Source organism: Vulpes lagopus, chromosome 3 (genome assembly GCF_018345385.1).
Source record: "Vulpes lagopus strain Blue_001 chromosome 3, ASM1834538v1, whole genome shotgun sequence".
Lineage (NCBI taxonomy): Eukaryota > Metazoa > Chordata > Mammalia > Carnivora > Canidae > Vulpes > Vulpes lagopus.
Genome location: NC_054826.1, coordinates 148,192,868 through 148,209,043, shown reverse-complemented (window position 1 = coordinate 148,209,043; position 16,176 = coordinate 148,192,868). Strand labels below are relative to the sequence as shown.

Genomic DNA, 16,176 nt, shown 5'->3' with positions numbered 1-16,176 from the left:
AACAGCATGAGTTCCATAGAGTCTCAGGCCTGTCAAGCACTGGCCCTGAGTGTGAGGACAGCTCAGGTCATGGTGGGTGCATGGGAAAGGAGAGGATGGCCCTGACTCCTGGCCCTTTCTACAAGATGACACAGCTGAGATATTGCAAAGAACACCAAGTGAGGGACGTGGACAACTCCAGGTGTTACCAGTGGGGGAGATGTGGCTGCATGAGCTTTTATGTCAACAGTTTTTGTCTGGGAACATCTGGTTCGTAGTTGAATCCTGACCTCCCAGTCTTCTCAAAGAGCAGAACTGAGACCTGTTGGCCCCCTCAGTGAGGGAGTAGACAAGAGCTATCATAATACTCAGACAGTGATTCCCCTGGACCTTAGTTCAGTAAGAAATCGAACCTTATCCAACTGAAGGACCAGGATGGATATGAGAATTTTCCATGATGAAGAGATTTTCTTTTAAAATATATTTTTTCCTGAGGAACTCATATTTTTGTAAAATTTTATTTTCTGTTTGTTTTTCTTTCCTTCCCTTTCATTGTGATAAATGTATTCTTTAATTCCTCATTACCTACTTCACTCATCTCCACGCCCCACCCCTCTCACCTCCCCTCCAGGTACCATCAGTTTGTTCTCTATAGTTAAGAGTTTGAGTCTTGGTTTGTCTCTCTTTTTTTCTCCTTTGCTTGTTTGTTTTATTTCTTAAATTCCACAAATGAGTGAGATCATATGAGTGAGAACAAATAGTATTTGTCTTTCTCTGACTTACTTTGCTTAGCATTATACTCTCTAACTCCATCTCTGTTATTGTAAATGGCAAGATTTTGTTCTTTTTTATGGATGAATAATATCCCACTATACACACACACACACACACACATCTTCATTATTCATTCATCTATCGATGGACACATGAGCTGTTTCCATTCTTTGGCTGTTGCAGAAAATGCTGCAATAAACACAGAGGTACATGTATCCCTTTGAATTAGTGTTTTCATATTTTGGGGATAAATACCCAGTAGTGTGGTTACTGGATCATATGGTAGTTCTATTTTTAATTTTTTGTGGACCTCCATACTATTTTCCATAGTGGCTGCTTCAATTTGCATTCCTACTAACAGTGGACAAGGGCTCCTTTTTCCCTACTTCCTCGCCAACATCTGTTGTTTCCTGTGTTGTTACTTTTAGCCATTATGACAGACAAGTGTGAGGTGATATCTCATTGTAGTTTTGATTTGCATTTCCCTGATGATGAGTGATGTTGAGCATCTTTTCATATTTTCTTTTAAGATGTAAACCTCATAACTGACCTGTGAATCAAGAGTGAGTGGTATCACTGGTGAGTGGTTGTCATAGGAACTCGAACTGAATACATGGTGAATCAGCCCTTCTCTCAGGAAGAACATTATGGCAGGTCTCAATTAGTATGCATGTCCTCACAGCCCTGCTTTCTAGCAATAGCTGACCCATTCCACCCATTTTATAGTAGGATCTTAAAACTGATGTGATTTGATGTGGGGTTCAGGAACGAACAGTCAAGAAAGAATTCTTGAGACATTTTTGGTGCAAAAAAGGTGGTTTTATTAAAGCATGGGGACAAGACCAGTGGGCAGAAAGAACTGTACTGGGAATGTGAGGAGTGGTGATTGGTTGTATACTTTTAAGTTGGGAGGGGTAAGGACAAAGGAAGTTTCCAAAAGGATTTTCATATGTTAAAGAAGACTTAACTGTTGCAGGATTTCTGTTACTCTAGTGCCTGTGGTCTGGGTCACTCCCCTTAGAAGAATGAAGAAGTAGACCAAAGAGTGATGGCCAACAAAGCAAAATTTATTGAGCAATAGCACAAAGCTCTCAAAGGGGAAGAGGACCTGAGGCGGTTGCCCGTGGGGTTTCTAAGTTTAGGGGATTTTATGAGCTCTTTAGCAGAACTATCTTAAACAATGGGGGTGTGCTAAGTCGGGACAATTAGGGCTTTGGTTGTGTATCTGTCTACTTATCAGGTTAATGTCCACGTGCTGATGGTCTTTTGTTGGCTGACATCTGGGGGCTTAGGTCTTAAGCACCTCTTGCCTAGGGATCCCTGGGTGGCACAGCAGTTTGGCGCCTGCCTTTGGCCTAGGGCGTGATCCTGAAGACGTGGGATTGAATCCCACATTGGGCTCCTGGTGCATGAAGCCTGCTTCTCCCTCTGCCTGTGTCTCTGCCTCTCTCTCTCTCTCTCTCTCTCTCTCTGACTACCATAAATAAATAAAAATTAAAAAAAAAAAGTACCTCTTGCCTAGGATGGTGATGAATGCTTGTGGTGACTTGTTTTATCTTAGGACGTTTTGCAGAAGTCATTTCTGCAAAGGCTTCAAAACAGAATGCTAGCATGGTCCTGTCTAAGCTGCAAAACAGGATGTTAGTGCTGCTTTATTTTAGCTGTCCTGACTCCATCTTCTCTTGCTGGGGCCCTTGGCCCTAACTACTTCACTGTCCAACTAACTCCTAACATCACAGGATTCTGGAGGCCTGGCTATTGTCAAGCTAAGATTGCATTTTGCCACCAGCAAAGCATTACATTAAGACAGTTGGGAGTTCCTGGAGGACTGTCCTACTCTACCTGTCTCAAGTGTTTGTCAGTGGGCTACAAGTTATAAGGAGGTTTAATTTTATCTACATTTCCTTTTGCCTTTGTTCTCCATGTCAAAAACTACACCCTTTGTTTTAAGAGTCCTCTGAAGCATCTGTCATCATGAGGATATAGAAAGTGGGGGAACTTTATTCAACTAACATTTTCCAGATACTAATCAAGTGCTGGACATGGAAATAGAAGCTAAGAAGACAATGATAAAGATAAACTAGTCTCTGGTGGCAAGGCATCATCAGCAAGACAGAGTAATTGGATAATTCACATTTTCAAAATCTTGCTATAGGTACAATGAAAGCACAAAGAAGGGGCACCCTGCCCAGTTTGGGGGATATGGGAACTCTAAGATTTCAAGGAGAAACCAATCTGCAAAATAAAAATGAGGGTCTGTAAGAGAGGTTGCTTGAAGAAGTCCAAATACTGTGCACAGGTATCTAGAATAAAGGGGTAACATGTCAAGTTTGTGCAACTAGAAGTTGTTCATTATAACAGAAACAAACATTAGCTGAAAGGGAAGTTCAAAAACAGCAAAAATACACTCTAGGCACCTATACGACTAACACCTAAAACTGTAATTTGCAACCGGAAAGTGAAGGGCCAGCTGAAATTTCAGAATCACATCATGCTTTATACCTTGTTTTTCAAAGAATTTAAGGAAGTAGAAATCAACTCTGTAATACAAACAAGATTAAGATACATGTTTTGTTTTTTCCAGTATTGGACCTCATTTTCCAGCAGAGTCTCTTCTGAACTCACTGATGGTTTTCTAAGGATGCAAAATTCCTTATTACCATCATCATCATCATCATCACCACCACCATCACTACAATCATCATGTTTGTTTTTTCTTTTTTATCCCCTGAACAAGAATTGCATTCTCCTTGTACGATTTCCAGAAACAAAAGTTTATACAAAATAAAATTAGTACTCCTCTCATCCCTAATCTCAGAAACCTAGCTTCCTGTAGAAGGAACCAACATTACTAGTTCCTCATGTTACTCCAGAGATTTTTTAAGTGTATACATGCAAGTATATGTGAGTTCCAATTTTTTGCATAAATAGTGCAGTATTTCTATTGGTTTGCTCCACACTTTTTCCACAGTTCAATATATCTAGTAAATTGTTCTGTGTCATTACAAATAGTGCTCTGTTTCTCAATCTTCTGGCTATATAATATTCCCTTGTTCAAGTGTGCTAGAACTTATATTACCACTCCCATATAGATGGATGGATAAGTAGTTCCAATCTTTAAAATTATAATCAGCAGTTATCTTATAAATATATAATTTTCTGACTGTGTATGTATGAAAGACAGTGCATGTATGCCTTAAAATTAAACCTTCGGGCCAGAATGGACATTTATTAAAACTTAATAAATACTAGATACAATTTGCAGTAGATATTATACAACTTAATATAGTTAATTCCTACATGTGATGGGGTTCCCCTTTTAGATTACACAGTGTGTTCTGTTATGTCTTTATGCTCAGTTGACACACTGTTCTAATGATTTCATTTCTAAAAATTTCATTGTACTTCTTCTGAATTGTCTTGGCTTTTTAATATTTTTGATCAGCTCCATTTAAATTTTATAATTAGCCTTTCTAAAATTTTAACTCAGAACACATAAAATTTATACATGAACTAAGAGAGAATTAATTTGTATATGCAACTGACCCATCTACTCAAGAAGACATTATGGATATCCATTTGTGTAATTACTCATGTGCAACTTTCAGAAGCATTTTTTGATAAATGTATTCTAATGTGTTTCTTTTCCAGGATATTAAAGATTTGACCTTCTCTTTGTCTTCAAATCCGTTATTTTTATGTCCATTTAAATTAACTCTCCAGTCACATTTACTGTATCTTTTGTTTGCCAGGCATTAATGCCTTATAGTAAGCACTTATATTTTTTTCTATTAAAATTTTGCTAAAAAACAGAAAGGGTGCATACATGTAAAAATAAGCCATTTCAAAAAGCTGGTAAGAAAACTTGTAAATATTACCTGAAATTATCCACAAGAGAAAAACTTGACAATTAGGGAACACAACTCTTGTATCAGCTCACAAATTTTAGACCACCATGAAGGCTGCGGAATATCTTCTTCACTGTCATCTGCCATTTCCATTAGAGTGGGGTAGTTTTTAGCGCTTTTCCGATTATTAGTCATGTTTTTCATTTGGGCCTAAAATTGTGTGACATATTAATAAAAGGAAAATATTTAAAAACCCCAAACCTTCAGGAATAAGGTTTTATAGTAACAATTTATAAAATTAGCTGCATTTTCCTTTTTAAAGTATTCTCTCTTCTTAAATCATTTATATCAGGAATATCTCCTGCTTTAGGGTTGGGAAATGAGAAGGAGCAAAGAACAATGTTTATCCATCACTAGGGTTTTGCAAGGTGCTAAATAGGCATGAGGACAACTGTTGTAAGATACTCTGTTTAGCCAAAATTATGCTATTTGAGAGAGAGCCTTTGATCTGAATGGTACAAATGCTCACCCACATCTTAGAAAGAATGGTAACTTCTAAGCTGTATTAGAACTCTCATATAGACACTTGTAGATGGGAGAAGAGAGAACTCCTTTGCTATGTGCTGACTTGGGCAGGCCATCCTCACTTGGAGATAGCTGCAAGGTAGGAGCTGTCTCCCTCGTTTCTGAGTATGCACATATCTGATAGTTTTAGGTCAGCAAGGATTATCTTAAGGTCATTGGGTGAGTAGGTTGCCTGAAAACTGGCAGTAATCTTGGGAAAGTGAACCAATTGCTACTTCTGTTACAGACACCCAGTTAGGACATCCACGTGCTAAACCCGGATGCTCTGTGAGATCCTCCAGGAATCCCTCAGAATAGCAGCATAAGTTCTGGGAAGGTTATTTATATTCTATAAATGCTTGGAACTACCAAGTTCTTACTGGACCCTCCAGAAACTCAATGTGAACACAACTCTAGTGCCTCGATGCAAGTCATTACAAAACAGGGCTTGTAGTGAATGAAATCCAGTACACAACAGTGGCGCTGCTCTCTCTGACTTCCCTCTAACTTTCAACGCGCCCTTCCTGCTGTTCTAGGGCTTTGTTCTGTAGTCCATGCCCAATCCCAGGCCAGGCTTACCTCAAGCCTCTCAATCCTCTTATTCTGCTCTTTCAGAAGGACTTCTCTTTCTCTCTTTATCTGCTCTTTCATTTGGATCATAGATTCCTTGAAACATTTTTCTAGAAGCTCTACCCTTTTCTGCAGCTGTTTACACCTTTCCTCAAGAAGCTGCTTTTCCTTCTCAGCTGCCTCTCTTTTGGCCTGCTCTTCTGCTCCAGGAAGATTTCATTCAGAGAGGAAGGATAACAAAGGTTAAGCATAAAAGCTGCCAGCCCCCTGTCCCACAACACCCCATTTTCTCAGACATCAAACTGTCTTGAAAGACGTGATGAAAATGTCTGAATTTAACTAATGGCCACATCTCAAGGGCAGGTATGAGAACGTGGTAGGAAAGGTCCTGACCACCTGGCCGATGAACAACCACACCTTGCCTTAGTATTTTCAGATTTAGCAGAGTGTTGCATTCCACAGAAGGAGAGGAAGCTCCTTGCTACAGGAACATTTTCCTGGTGGGGCATTCAGATGGCATGGCAGGAGCCTCCCACCCCATCATGTGCTGAGCCCTCCTCATACCTGCTAAGGCTTGTTGTACATCACGGAGAAGCTTATCTTTCTTTATACAGCTTTCTTCTAGTTCATTCTTTATCTGCAGCAAGTCCTGGGGATCACAAAGGACAAAGATATATCAAGCAGGTCAAACCTGAACTTCCATTGAAATATTCTGAGAAAAAAAAACTGATGAACATTCCCTAGTTCCTTCTCCCACCTACGAATGAATATTTCAAGATCCTGGTCATCTCAGTATGCCTCTAGCTTCCTCTGCCAGTATTGCATACACCACTCATGCTAGGTTCCCCCAGTCAGAAGAATGTGCAGTTTTATAAACACAACCTCAGGTGCTTTCATATTGTTCATGTGCAGTTTTTTTTTCTGCTTGTAGCTTCTCCAGTAACCTCCCACCCTGCATAGTACAGACAAATGTTTCAAAATTTATGTCACACTCCTCTTCCAGGATGGTTTCCCAGACTACCTTCCCCATGTGAAAGAAATTATACATTTACATTTGTACATTTTTGTCAACTATACTTTTTAAATGCATGAAATTTATATTATGTGAATTACTGTTAAATTTGAATTACTATCATCTCAGAAAGAAATACCTCATTGAGACTATTGATAAGTTTCTGAACTCCCTGAGCCTTCCTGGTGACATGCTGAGTTTCCATTATATAATCTCAATGGCTCCTTGCAGTTGTAGCATCCTGTGATTCTATCTACAAGGCATGTTAACAGCAATACAGCTAAAAGCAAAATAAAAATGAAGAATGATCTGATAATGGAATCTTCTCAGAGAAACTTGGGTTGTTGTGAATGGTAGGGAGTGCCCAAAAAAAGCAGCAATCTCAAAATAACCTAAGCATGTTCCAATCAACAGGGAAACTGCCAACATTTAGTCAAGGAGGTCATCTGAGTGTCTGTACGGACTTTGCTTCAGATAATGTGTCTGAGTTTGGAGGAGAAGGAGATAAGATAGAGTAGGAGTGTCCTTTGTAACTCTCTTAGAAGAATCAGAATCCTTCCACCATGAATGCTAGCTAATCTATGGCCACTCAGGTAGCTTCAAGGTAGAGTGAATAACATGAAGGATCAAGTATAAAGACCAAGTACCATGTACTGCTGCTGTAATTCCTCATATTGGGAGGACTCCGCTGTGAAGATTGCCTCACTGTCCAGATGTGGTAGTGCCAGGACCATTTTTGTGGGAATTTGACTCTGCAGAGTCACTATTTTCTCACAGTAGACAGGTGTATCACCACATTGTCTAGACAAGGAACCGTTCCACTGTTGGAGGCATCCGTAGAGGTCACCATCAGAATCCTCAGCCCTGAATGAGGCAAGAAATTTAGGAGATCGATGAGATTCAAAAATCAGAAAGTACAATTCTAAAATGAAACAGTTTGAAACTTTTCATCAATCCCATCTCCACCTACTAAATTAGTGTTTTCCTTCCAATCACTGCAGTTAAAAATTTTAACTATCTTCCTTCAGTTAACATGCTCCGATATCTTTGATATCTTTCTCAACAAAGCATATTAACACAATAGACAGTCATACAAGTCAATAACAAAAAAACCCAAAAACCAAAAAACATTTGATTACAAAATCAGTAGAACTAAACAGATATTTTTCCAAGAAGACATCTAGATGGCCAACAATATATGAAAAGATGCTTAACATCCCTAATCATCAGGGAAACCAGGGATATCTTAAAACCACAATGAGGGACACCTGGGTGGCTCAGTGGTTTGGCGCCTGCCTTCAGCCCAGAGCGTGATCCTGGAGTCCCAGGATCGAGTCCCACATCAGGCTCCCTGCCTGGAGCCTGCTTCTCCGTCTGCCTGCGTCTCTGCCTTTCTGTGTGTCTTTCATGAATAAATAAATAGAGTCTTTAAAATAAATAAATACATACACACATACATATGTACCACAATGAGATATCACCTCACACCTGTTAGGATGGCTATTATTAAGAAGACAGATAATTATTAGCAAGGATATGGAGATAAGAGAACCCTTGTACATGGATGGTAGGAAAGTACATTTTAAATTAGTTCAGCCACTGTGGAAAACAGTATGGAGTTTCTATAAAATCAAAAATAGAACTACCATATAATCCAACAATCCCACTTGGGTCTATTTATCCAGAAGAATTGAAATCAGGATCTCCAGGAGAGATCTACCCTTTGATGTTATTGCAACATAACTGACATTAGCCAAGATATGGAAGCAACCTAAGTGATAGATGAATGGAAGTACGTATACTTGTGTACGTATATACAGTGGAATATTGTTCAGGCATGAGAAATAAGGAAATGCTGCTATTTGTGACAACATCTATGGACCTTGAGGGCATTATGCTAAGTGACATAAGTCAAATACTATATACTATCACTTATTCGTGGAATCTAAAAAGAAATTGAACTTATAAAAATAGTAGAATGGGGGCTAGGAGTTGGAAGAATTGAAGGTTTGTGGTTTATAAGGGTATAAGCTCCCAAGTAGTAAGTGAATAAGGCCTGGAGATCCTCAGGATAGTGATTATAGACAATACAAGATTTTAAACTTAAAAGCCTCTAAGAGACTAGATCTTTTTTTTTTTTTTTTAAGATTTTATTTATTTATTCATGAGAGAGAGAGAGAGAGAGAGGCAGAGACACAGGCAGAGGGAGAAGCAGACTCCATGCAGGGAGCCCAACATGGGACTCCATCATGAGTCTCCAGGATCAGGCCCTGGGCTGAAGGCGGAGCTAAACCACTGACCCACCTGGACTACCCCGCTAAGAGACTAGATCTTAACTGTTGCCAGCACTTACATACACATATACATAAATATGATAATTAAATAACATGTTAGCTTGTTAGCTAAGGCTAAGGTATTAATCACATTGCAATCTATAAATATATCAAAGCAACTCATTTTATTCCTTAAAACTTACACAATGTTGTATCAATAAAAATAAAAATAGACAAGAAGTGAACAATTGAGGCAGGGTAAAGAAGATTATATCAAAAATAAAAAATTTTAATAAAATTAGATAAGAGGTGAACAACTGAGGCAGAGTAAATGAGATTATATTTATTCCTATTAAAATTCCACCTACTGGGGACCTGGGTAGCTCAGTTGGTAAAGCGTCTGACCCTTGGTTTTGGCTCAGGTCATGATTTCAGGGTCGTGGGATCGAGCCCCATGTCACGCTCTGCACTGGGCATGGAGCCTGCTTAAGATTCTCTCCCTCCGGGATCCCTGGGTGGCGCAGCGGTTTGGCGCCTGCCTTTGGCCCAGGGCGCGATCCTGGAAACCCGGGATCGAATCCCACATCAGGCTCCCGGTGCATGGAGCCTGCTTCTCCCTCTGTCTGTGTCTCTGCCTCTCTCTCTCTCTCTCTCTCTCTCTCTGTGACTATCATAAATAAATAAAAATTAAAAAAAAAAAAAAAAGATTCTCTCCCTCCCTCTCCTTCTGCCCCTCTTCCACTTGTGCTCACTCTCTCTCTCTCTCTCTCTCTCAAAAAATAATAAGATTCAAAAAAAAAAAAAAATAAGATTCCACCTACTTTAAGGAACAAATTGTCAGAAATTTAGTTTTCTCTGGAATATATATTTATTTATATTTATATTTATATTTATATTTATATTTATATATATAAGCTCTGAGAGGAGCATTTATTATACAGGATGTCTCCTCAGATGCAGCGGAAACTTGCAAACCTAGGAGAGTCTCACAGTAAAATAAGAGCACAAAGTCATTCTCTTGCCTCAGAGTTAACCAGAGGATGCATACATTAGTACTTCTGTACTTTTCCACGGCACAAAATGCAGAGTGGCCATTGCAGAGTGCTCCCCTCATTAGTCTCCAAATCTCTGATGAAGCTACGGATGAAATACTGGGTATCACCAGCCTGCAATGTTTTGCTCTCGTTGGTATTTACAAGAACCGGCAAAGTAGGCTTGTTATACTTACTTTGCAAATGAGATCAGTGGGGCTCAGAAAGTCTAGGTAAGGTGTTTTTCCACGGCACGTACTGAATAGATTGTAGACCCACGTTTGGAAACCTGGAAAGTCTGTTTTACTGTTCTATATTTTGCACTCAATTACCAGCAAGATAATTTTCCTCAAAAACACTGGTTACACATACTTCAGTATGATGATCAGTAACTTCTAGGGGATTTCTATTGATTCTCCTATCCCCAAAACACTCTCTCTAATGTATTATCATGACCCAATGGGCTCCTCTTACTTCTCTAGAATCAGGTTGTCATCCTACAAACCACTCAGCAGTTTCCAGACCTGGCTCTCTCCTCACACAGCTAGTACTTCACTAGGGGCTCCAGTTCACCTCAGGTTTATGAAGGATATCTTTTCATATTTTTATTCCTTGATATCCAGTCCCATTATTGTGGCTTTTTTCCCCCCACTTAGACACATTGGTTGATTATCCATTATGTGCTACAAATTGTACTTGTGTGCTTGGATAAAAAGATAGATAAGCTGTGGCCCCTGCCCCCAAAGTCTTCTAAAATAACTGTATCACAGATGCAATGAAATGCTGGGACGCCTGCACCCCGATGTTTTTAGCAGCAATGTCCACAATAGCCAAACTGTGGAAGGAGCCTCGGTGTCCATCGAAAGATGAATGGATAAAGAAGATGTGGTCTATGTATACAATGGAATATTACTCAGCCATTAGAAACGACAAATACCCATCATTTGCTTTAGCGTGGATGGAACTGGAGAGTATTATGCTGAGTGAAATAAGTCAATCGGAGAAGGACAAACATTATATGGTCTCATTCATTTGGGGAATATAAATAATAGTGAAGGGGAATATAAATAATAGTGAAAGGGAATAGAGGGGAAGGGATAAGAAATGGGTAGGAAATATCAGAAAGGGAGACAGAACATGAGAGACTCCTAACTCTGGGAAACGAACTAGGGGTGGTAGAAGGGGAGGAGGGCGGGGGGTGGGGTTGACTGGGTGGCGGGCACTTAGGGGGGCACTTGACAGGATGAGCACTGGGTGTTATTCTGTATGTTGGCAAATTGAACACCAATAAAAATAAATTTACTATTAAAAAAATAAAATAACTGTATCAATTAGGATTAGGATTAGCTGTGACAATTAGAAAAAAAGTCTCCTAAACAATGTACATTGATTTCTCTCTCATAAATTTTGGGGCTAGTAATCTAGAGATGGTGTGTGCTTTTGTTTCATAAGGATTGAGGCTTCAGAACCTTTTTATCATATGCTCAGTCATTTTAAGGGGTGGTCCATGGTGTGAGATGGTGTGCTGCCATATTTGTATTTTTTTAAAAAGATTTTATGTATTTATTCATGAGAGATACACAGAGAGAGGCAGAGACGCAGGCAGAGGGAGAAGCGGGCTTCACGCTGGGAGTCCGATATGGGACTCAATCCCAGGACCCTGGGGTCACAACCTGAGCCGCAGACAGATGCTCAACCACTGAGCCACCCAGGTGCCCCTCATACTTGTATTCTAAGCATAGAACAGACAAAGGGAAGATAGGCCTCTCCTTTACTAATTCATCTTATATACATAAACCAGATTGCTTCTTAGATTATTCATATTCCTGTACACAACCACAAGAGAGGCTGGAATCATTATTCCAGCCATCATTATTCTGGGAAACTGTGTGCGTGGCAAGTAAGCACGAATCCTATTAGTATAAGAGAAAGGGGAGATAGATTAGAATGGAACAAGGGGAGAGTTAACAGTATTTCCCAATAACCATCTCAAACTAGGGAGACAACAGACGGTACAACAAGGATTATACTTTACTGTTTATCACCATTATAACTATCTTCACTAAGGTTTAAGCTTGAAGAGAAAGGTGTCCTGTCTGTTCTGTTCTCTGTTCAGTCCCCATGTTGGGCACATAGTAGATTTGTTAAACTGAAATAATCCTGAGGAAAGAGATATATGTGAGTGATAGGGGTTAATTGAATTATGTGTTGAAATGATTTAGTTCAGCTTAAGAATAAAAAGTAGAAAGCCTGGCGGATCTTTCCGGGGTGATAGTCCTGGGAGAGCAAGGGGTTTCAGAGGCGATGCAGACAGAGTGAGCCTCCAGGAGAAGGAAGAGGTTCGCTATGTTAAATATTCAGAGAATTCACTGCAAATACTAGTAGGATGGCCAGGAATGTCCTTACAGAACACAGACTTATGAGAGTGTTGGAAACAGTAGCCAGGGGAGAGAAAGGAGCAGCCGTGGGGGAAGGAAGTGGGTCCAAAGAAAGTAGAAGGACATTTACAGTATTTAGTATCAGATAAATGTGCTAGAGTATTTAGTGGTGAAGAGTCATGGCCTCTGTTACTTATTCCCCCAAATAATAATCAGTATAAGAATGTAAACAGAAAAACTTCTATATCTGTTTAGAAAGAGAATGCAAATATCACAAAATATCACGACAGGGTGCATCTAAAGAATAGAAGGTAGGATTTCATTGTAGTCTTAAGCTTCCTCTATAATTCATATTTTTTTAAAACATAGATTTTTAGAATATGTAGATTTTAGAGCAAGAATATGTAAACAACATTAAGTGGAAATCACAAATACAAGGTTTTATATCTTCCCTATTTAGATTTATCTATTGCATTACTATTCTCAGTTCCCCTTTTTATCTCAGAAATTAGGGCTTAAAGCCCGAACCTAAAGTGCATGCAAAAGAAAGTTTAGAACTGAACATACCTGCTCCATAGTTGCAGACCTGCTGGTCTGTTCAAGAATGAGCTTCCAGCTGCCTCTCAACTCACCCGTTTTCTGTTTTCTCCACCCCCAGAAACTGAAAACAAATTGAGGAAGTTGAGAAATGAAATGGAGGAGGAAACTGTGATAGTAAAAGAACTTCATGGTGTGTTAAATATTTGGAGAAGGCATGTGGGAACAAAGCCACCAGAGCCTGATAAGGTATAGAGGGCAGTTTGTGGATCCCCGTCACTCTGCAGTTAGACCTGAGTAAATATCGCCCTAACTAGCCTTCTTTATTTTGTCCCCAGCTTGTCTGTGCACAAGTGGACTGTTAGTAGAATCCAAGGGCACAAGGGTACCTGGCTTCAGGGGTCCCAAGCAGACTGGGTCTAGCCACTTGTCATTGACAAAACCCAAAGGCAGAGAGGCCAGCAGTGGTGAAACAGAAAGGGACTTATTTCAAGGAGGACACCACATAGGGTCTTGCTGGTCTTAAGAGTACTTAATCAGTTAAAAAGTACAGACTGAGGTCAAAATGTAGGCAGTTTGTTTGGGTATTTCCCCAAACTGAGTCCTCTTTTAGGACTATGATGTATGTAGGTGTGCATTGTTATACTTTTATATCTTGGAATTCATAGAACTTCTTGATTGATGTTTCTCATAAATCATGCATGTTTTGCATTATTATTTTTTTCATGTATTTTTTTCTAACATTTTCTGCCTTTCATCGACTGATGAGATGTCCACCCTGCCTATATTGGCACACCTGATGGTGCCTCACAGTCTCTGCGCTCTATGATTCCTAATTTTGTCCTCTTTTCTATTCTTCAAAATGGATTCTCTCTATTGATTTATTTTCAGTTCACAGATCTTCCCTTTGCCAGTTCAAATCTGTTTTTGAGGCACTATACTGTATTCCAGTTCTACTATTCCACTGTGGAATTTGTTTTGTTCTTTCAGTAACTTCTTGTTATTGATATTTTCTATGTCATGAATCATTTTAACCCTCTTTGATTCTCAAACCATAGGTACCTTTAGTTCTTTAAGCATACTCATAATAGATGCTTTGATATATTTGCCTGTTAAATGAGATATTTGTCTGCTCATGCCTCAAGAGATAGTTTCTATTAACTTATTTTCCTATGATTAGGCCAACTTTTCTGTTTCTTTGCATGCCTCCTAACTTGTTTTGAAAACAAGACATTACAAATAATATAATGTTGTAACTGTGGATTCCATCATCCCCTCAAAAGATTGTTGATGGTTTTATACTTTGTTTACTGACTTCCCTGGACTAATTCTGTATTGTCTGATGCCCTTGCCATATGTGACTGCTCATGGCTCCGTCCGGTTATATTTAAAAATATTTTTCAGTTAGTTTTTGAGATAGACTTCCAAAAAGTCACCTCTGAGGCAACAGAGCTTATTGATGAGCCAGTGCTAGGTTAGAATTTATACTTGGGGTGCCTCAGTGGCTCCAGTGGTTAAGCATCCGACTGGATCTCAGCTCAGGTCTTGATCTCAGGGTCCTGAGTTCAACACTACTTAAAAAAAAAAGAAAAGAACTTATGTGTAAACATCTTGAGCCGACACCTGGTTTCAGAAAGCATTATTTCTGCAATCTGCAAGGCCTCACTCACGTTCAGCTAGGTGAATATAGGAAAGAGTGAAGGAAGGAAAGTAAGTAAACAAATCCAAGGATGTGTGTTATGGGGCCACTCTGAGCCCCTGGGGCTCATTCCTACCAGGGTACTATAAGTGAAATTCAAGGGGTCTCAGAGAATGCCTCAAAACACAGTGGATCTGGTGGAGGGAGAGTCATCAGTGTAATAGAGTTTGATAATATGGGGATTAGGCCACCTGCTCGTGAAACTCTGTTTTGTCCTGTAGCCACCCAAATAAACTTGAGATTTGGATGGCCTGACGGTATGTAGCTCATGTAGTATTTTTTTAATGCTTTTTAAAATATATTCATTTATTTGAGAGAGCATGTGTGAGTTGGGGGAGGGGCAAAAAGAGAGGGATCAAGAGAATCCTCAAGCAGACTCCCCCCTGAGCATGGAGTCTGACATGGGGTTCATTCTAGGATCCTGAGATCATGACCTAAGCTAGAATCGAATTGGATACCTAACTGACTGAGCCACCCAGGTGCCCCTCTCATTATAGTTTTGATTTTCATTTTCCTGATGGTCAGTGATGATGACCATCTTTTCATGTGTCTGTTGATCATCATGATGTCTTTTTTGAGAATTGTCTGTTCATGTCTTTTTAAATTGGAGTATTTTTTTTAATTGGATTATTTATTTTTGGGGTATGGAGTTGTATATGTTCTTTATATATTTTGGGACAGTGGTATTAGGAAAATTTGTATTAGGCCTCTAGTCCTGTGCTGGATCCCCTGAAGTGCTGCCTGGGGTGGGGGCTGCATGCCAGGGTCCTGGGGCCTGGCTGGGCGCAGCACATGATGGTTGGGGCCCCCAGGCTGGGTGTGGTGTGGCAGCCTTGCAAGGCTGTGGCTATGAATCCAGCATCCGGGCATGGCCCACAACAGTGGATGGGGGTGCATGGCTGGGTGTGGGGCTTAGTACTTGGGTGCTACATGTGAGAGCAGCTGAGCACCCAGTGGCCAGGGAGGGGTTGGTGGTGGGGGTGGTGGTTAGGTGGGGAGAGGGGGGCAGCCCTCGGCTCTAACAAAATTGGCCCTGAGCGCTGGGCCTAGACTACAGTTGCCACCACAGCCCCACCTCTGTTTATGCTGTGGGGCGGGGGAGGAAAATGTCATCTGCTAGTTTCCTGTATTCTTGGAGAAGTCCCCTAGCACTCTCTGAAATCAGAACAGATCTGTTTTCCCTTTGCCCAGAGATTGTGTCCCTGGTTGCGACCTGGCTCTCAGTACCCCCACCCCCACCCCAGACTCACCTGGTGCTGAGTTAGCTGACTTTTAAAGCACCAGGCTCCAAGCCCCACTGGTTTCACAAACTCCCAGGATATTGTCTCAGCTATCTTTGCCATCAGTTTTGTGGAGAAAGACAAGCCTTCCACTCCTCCAAAGCCCAAACCCTTTTGACCCTGGTGGGTCCAATCTCTCTCTCTCTCTCTCTCTCCTCCACCTTTTCTGTTTTCTTTTCTCTACCAATGACCTGCTTGAGGAGGAAATACGATAGGCTGGCAAAGCAAGTT

General features: G+C 40.3%; 1 protein-coding gene across 1 annotated transcript; it reads right to left on the bottom strand.

The window, feature by feature from the left end:
• Window positions 1–1,550: 1,550 nt before the first annotated feature.
• LOC121488060 (guanylate-binding protein 4-like) lies at window positions 1,551–13,107 on the bottom strand. Its single transcript, XM_041750320.1, has 6 exons — window positions 12,997–13,107; window positions 7,395–7,611; window positions 6,300–6,384; window positions 5,745–5,935; window positions 4,632–4,811; window positions 1,551–3,056 (listed from the first exon to the last, which is right to left on the bottom strand). The coding sequence occupies exons 2-5, from the start codon at window positions 7,479–7,481 to the stop codon at window positions 4,638–4,640; spliced, it is 537 nt and encodes a 178-aa protein (XP_041606254.1). The 5' UTR covers window positions 7,482–7,611; window positions 12,997–13,107; the 3' UTR covers window positions 1,551–3,056; window positions 4,632–4,637.
• Window positions 13,108–16,176: the final 3,069 nt, after the last annotated feature.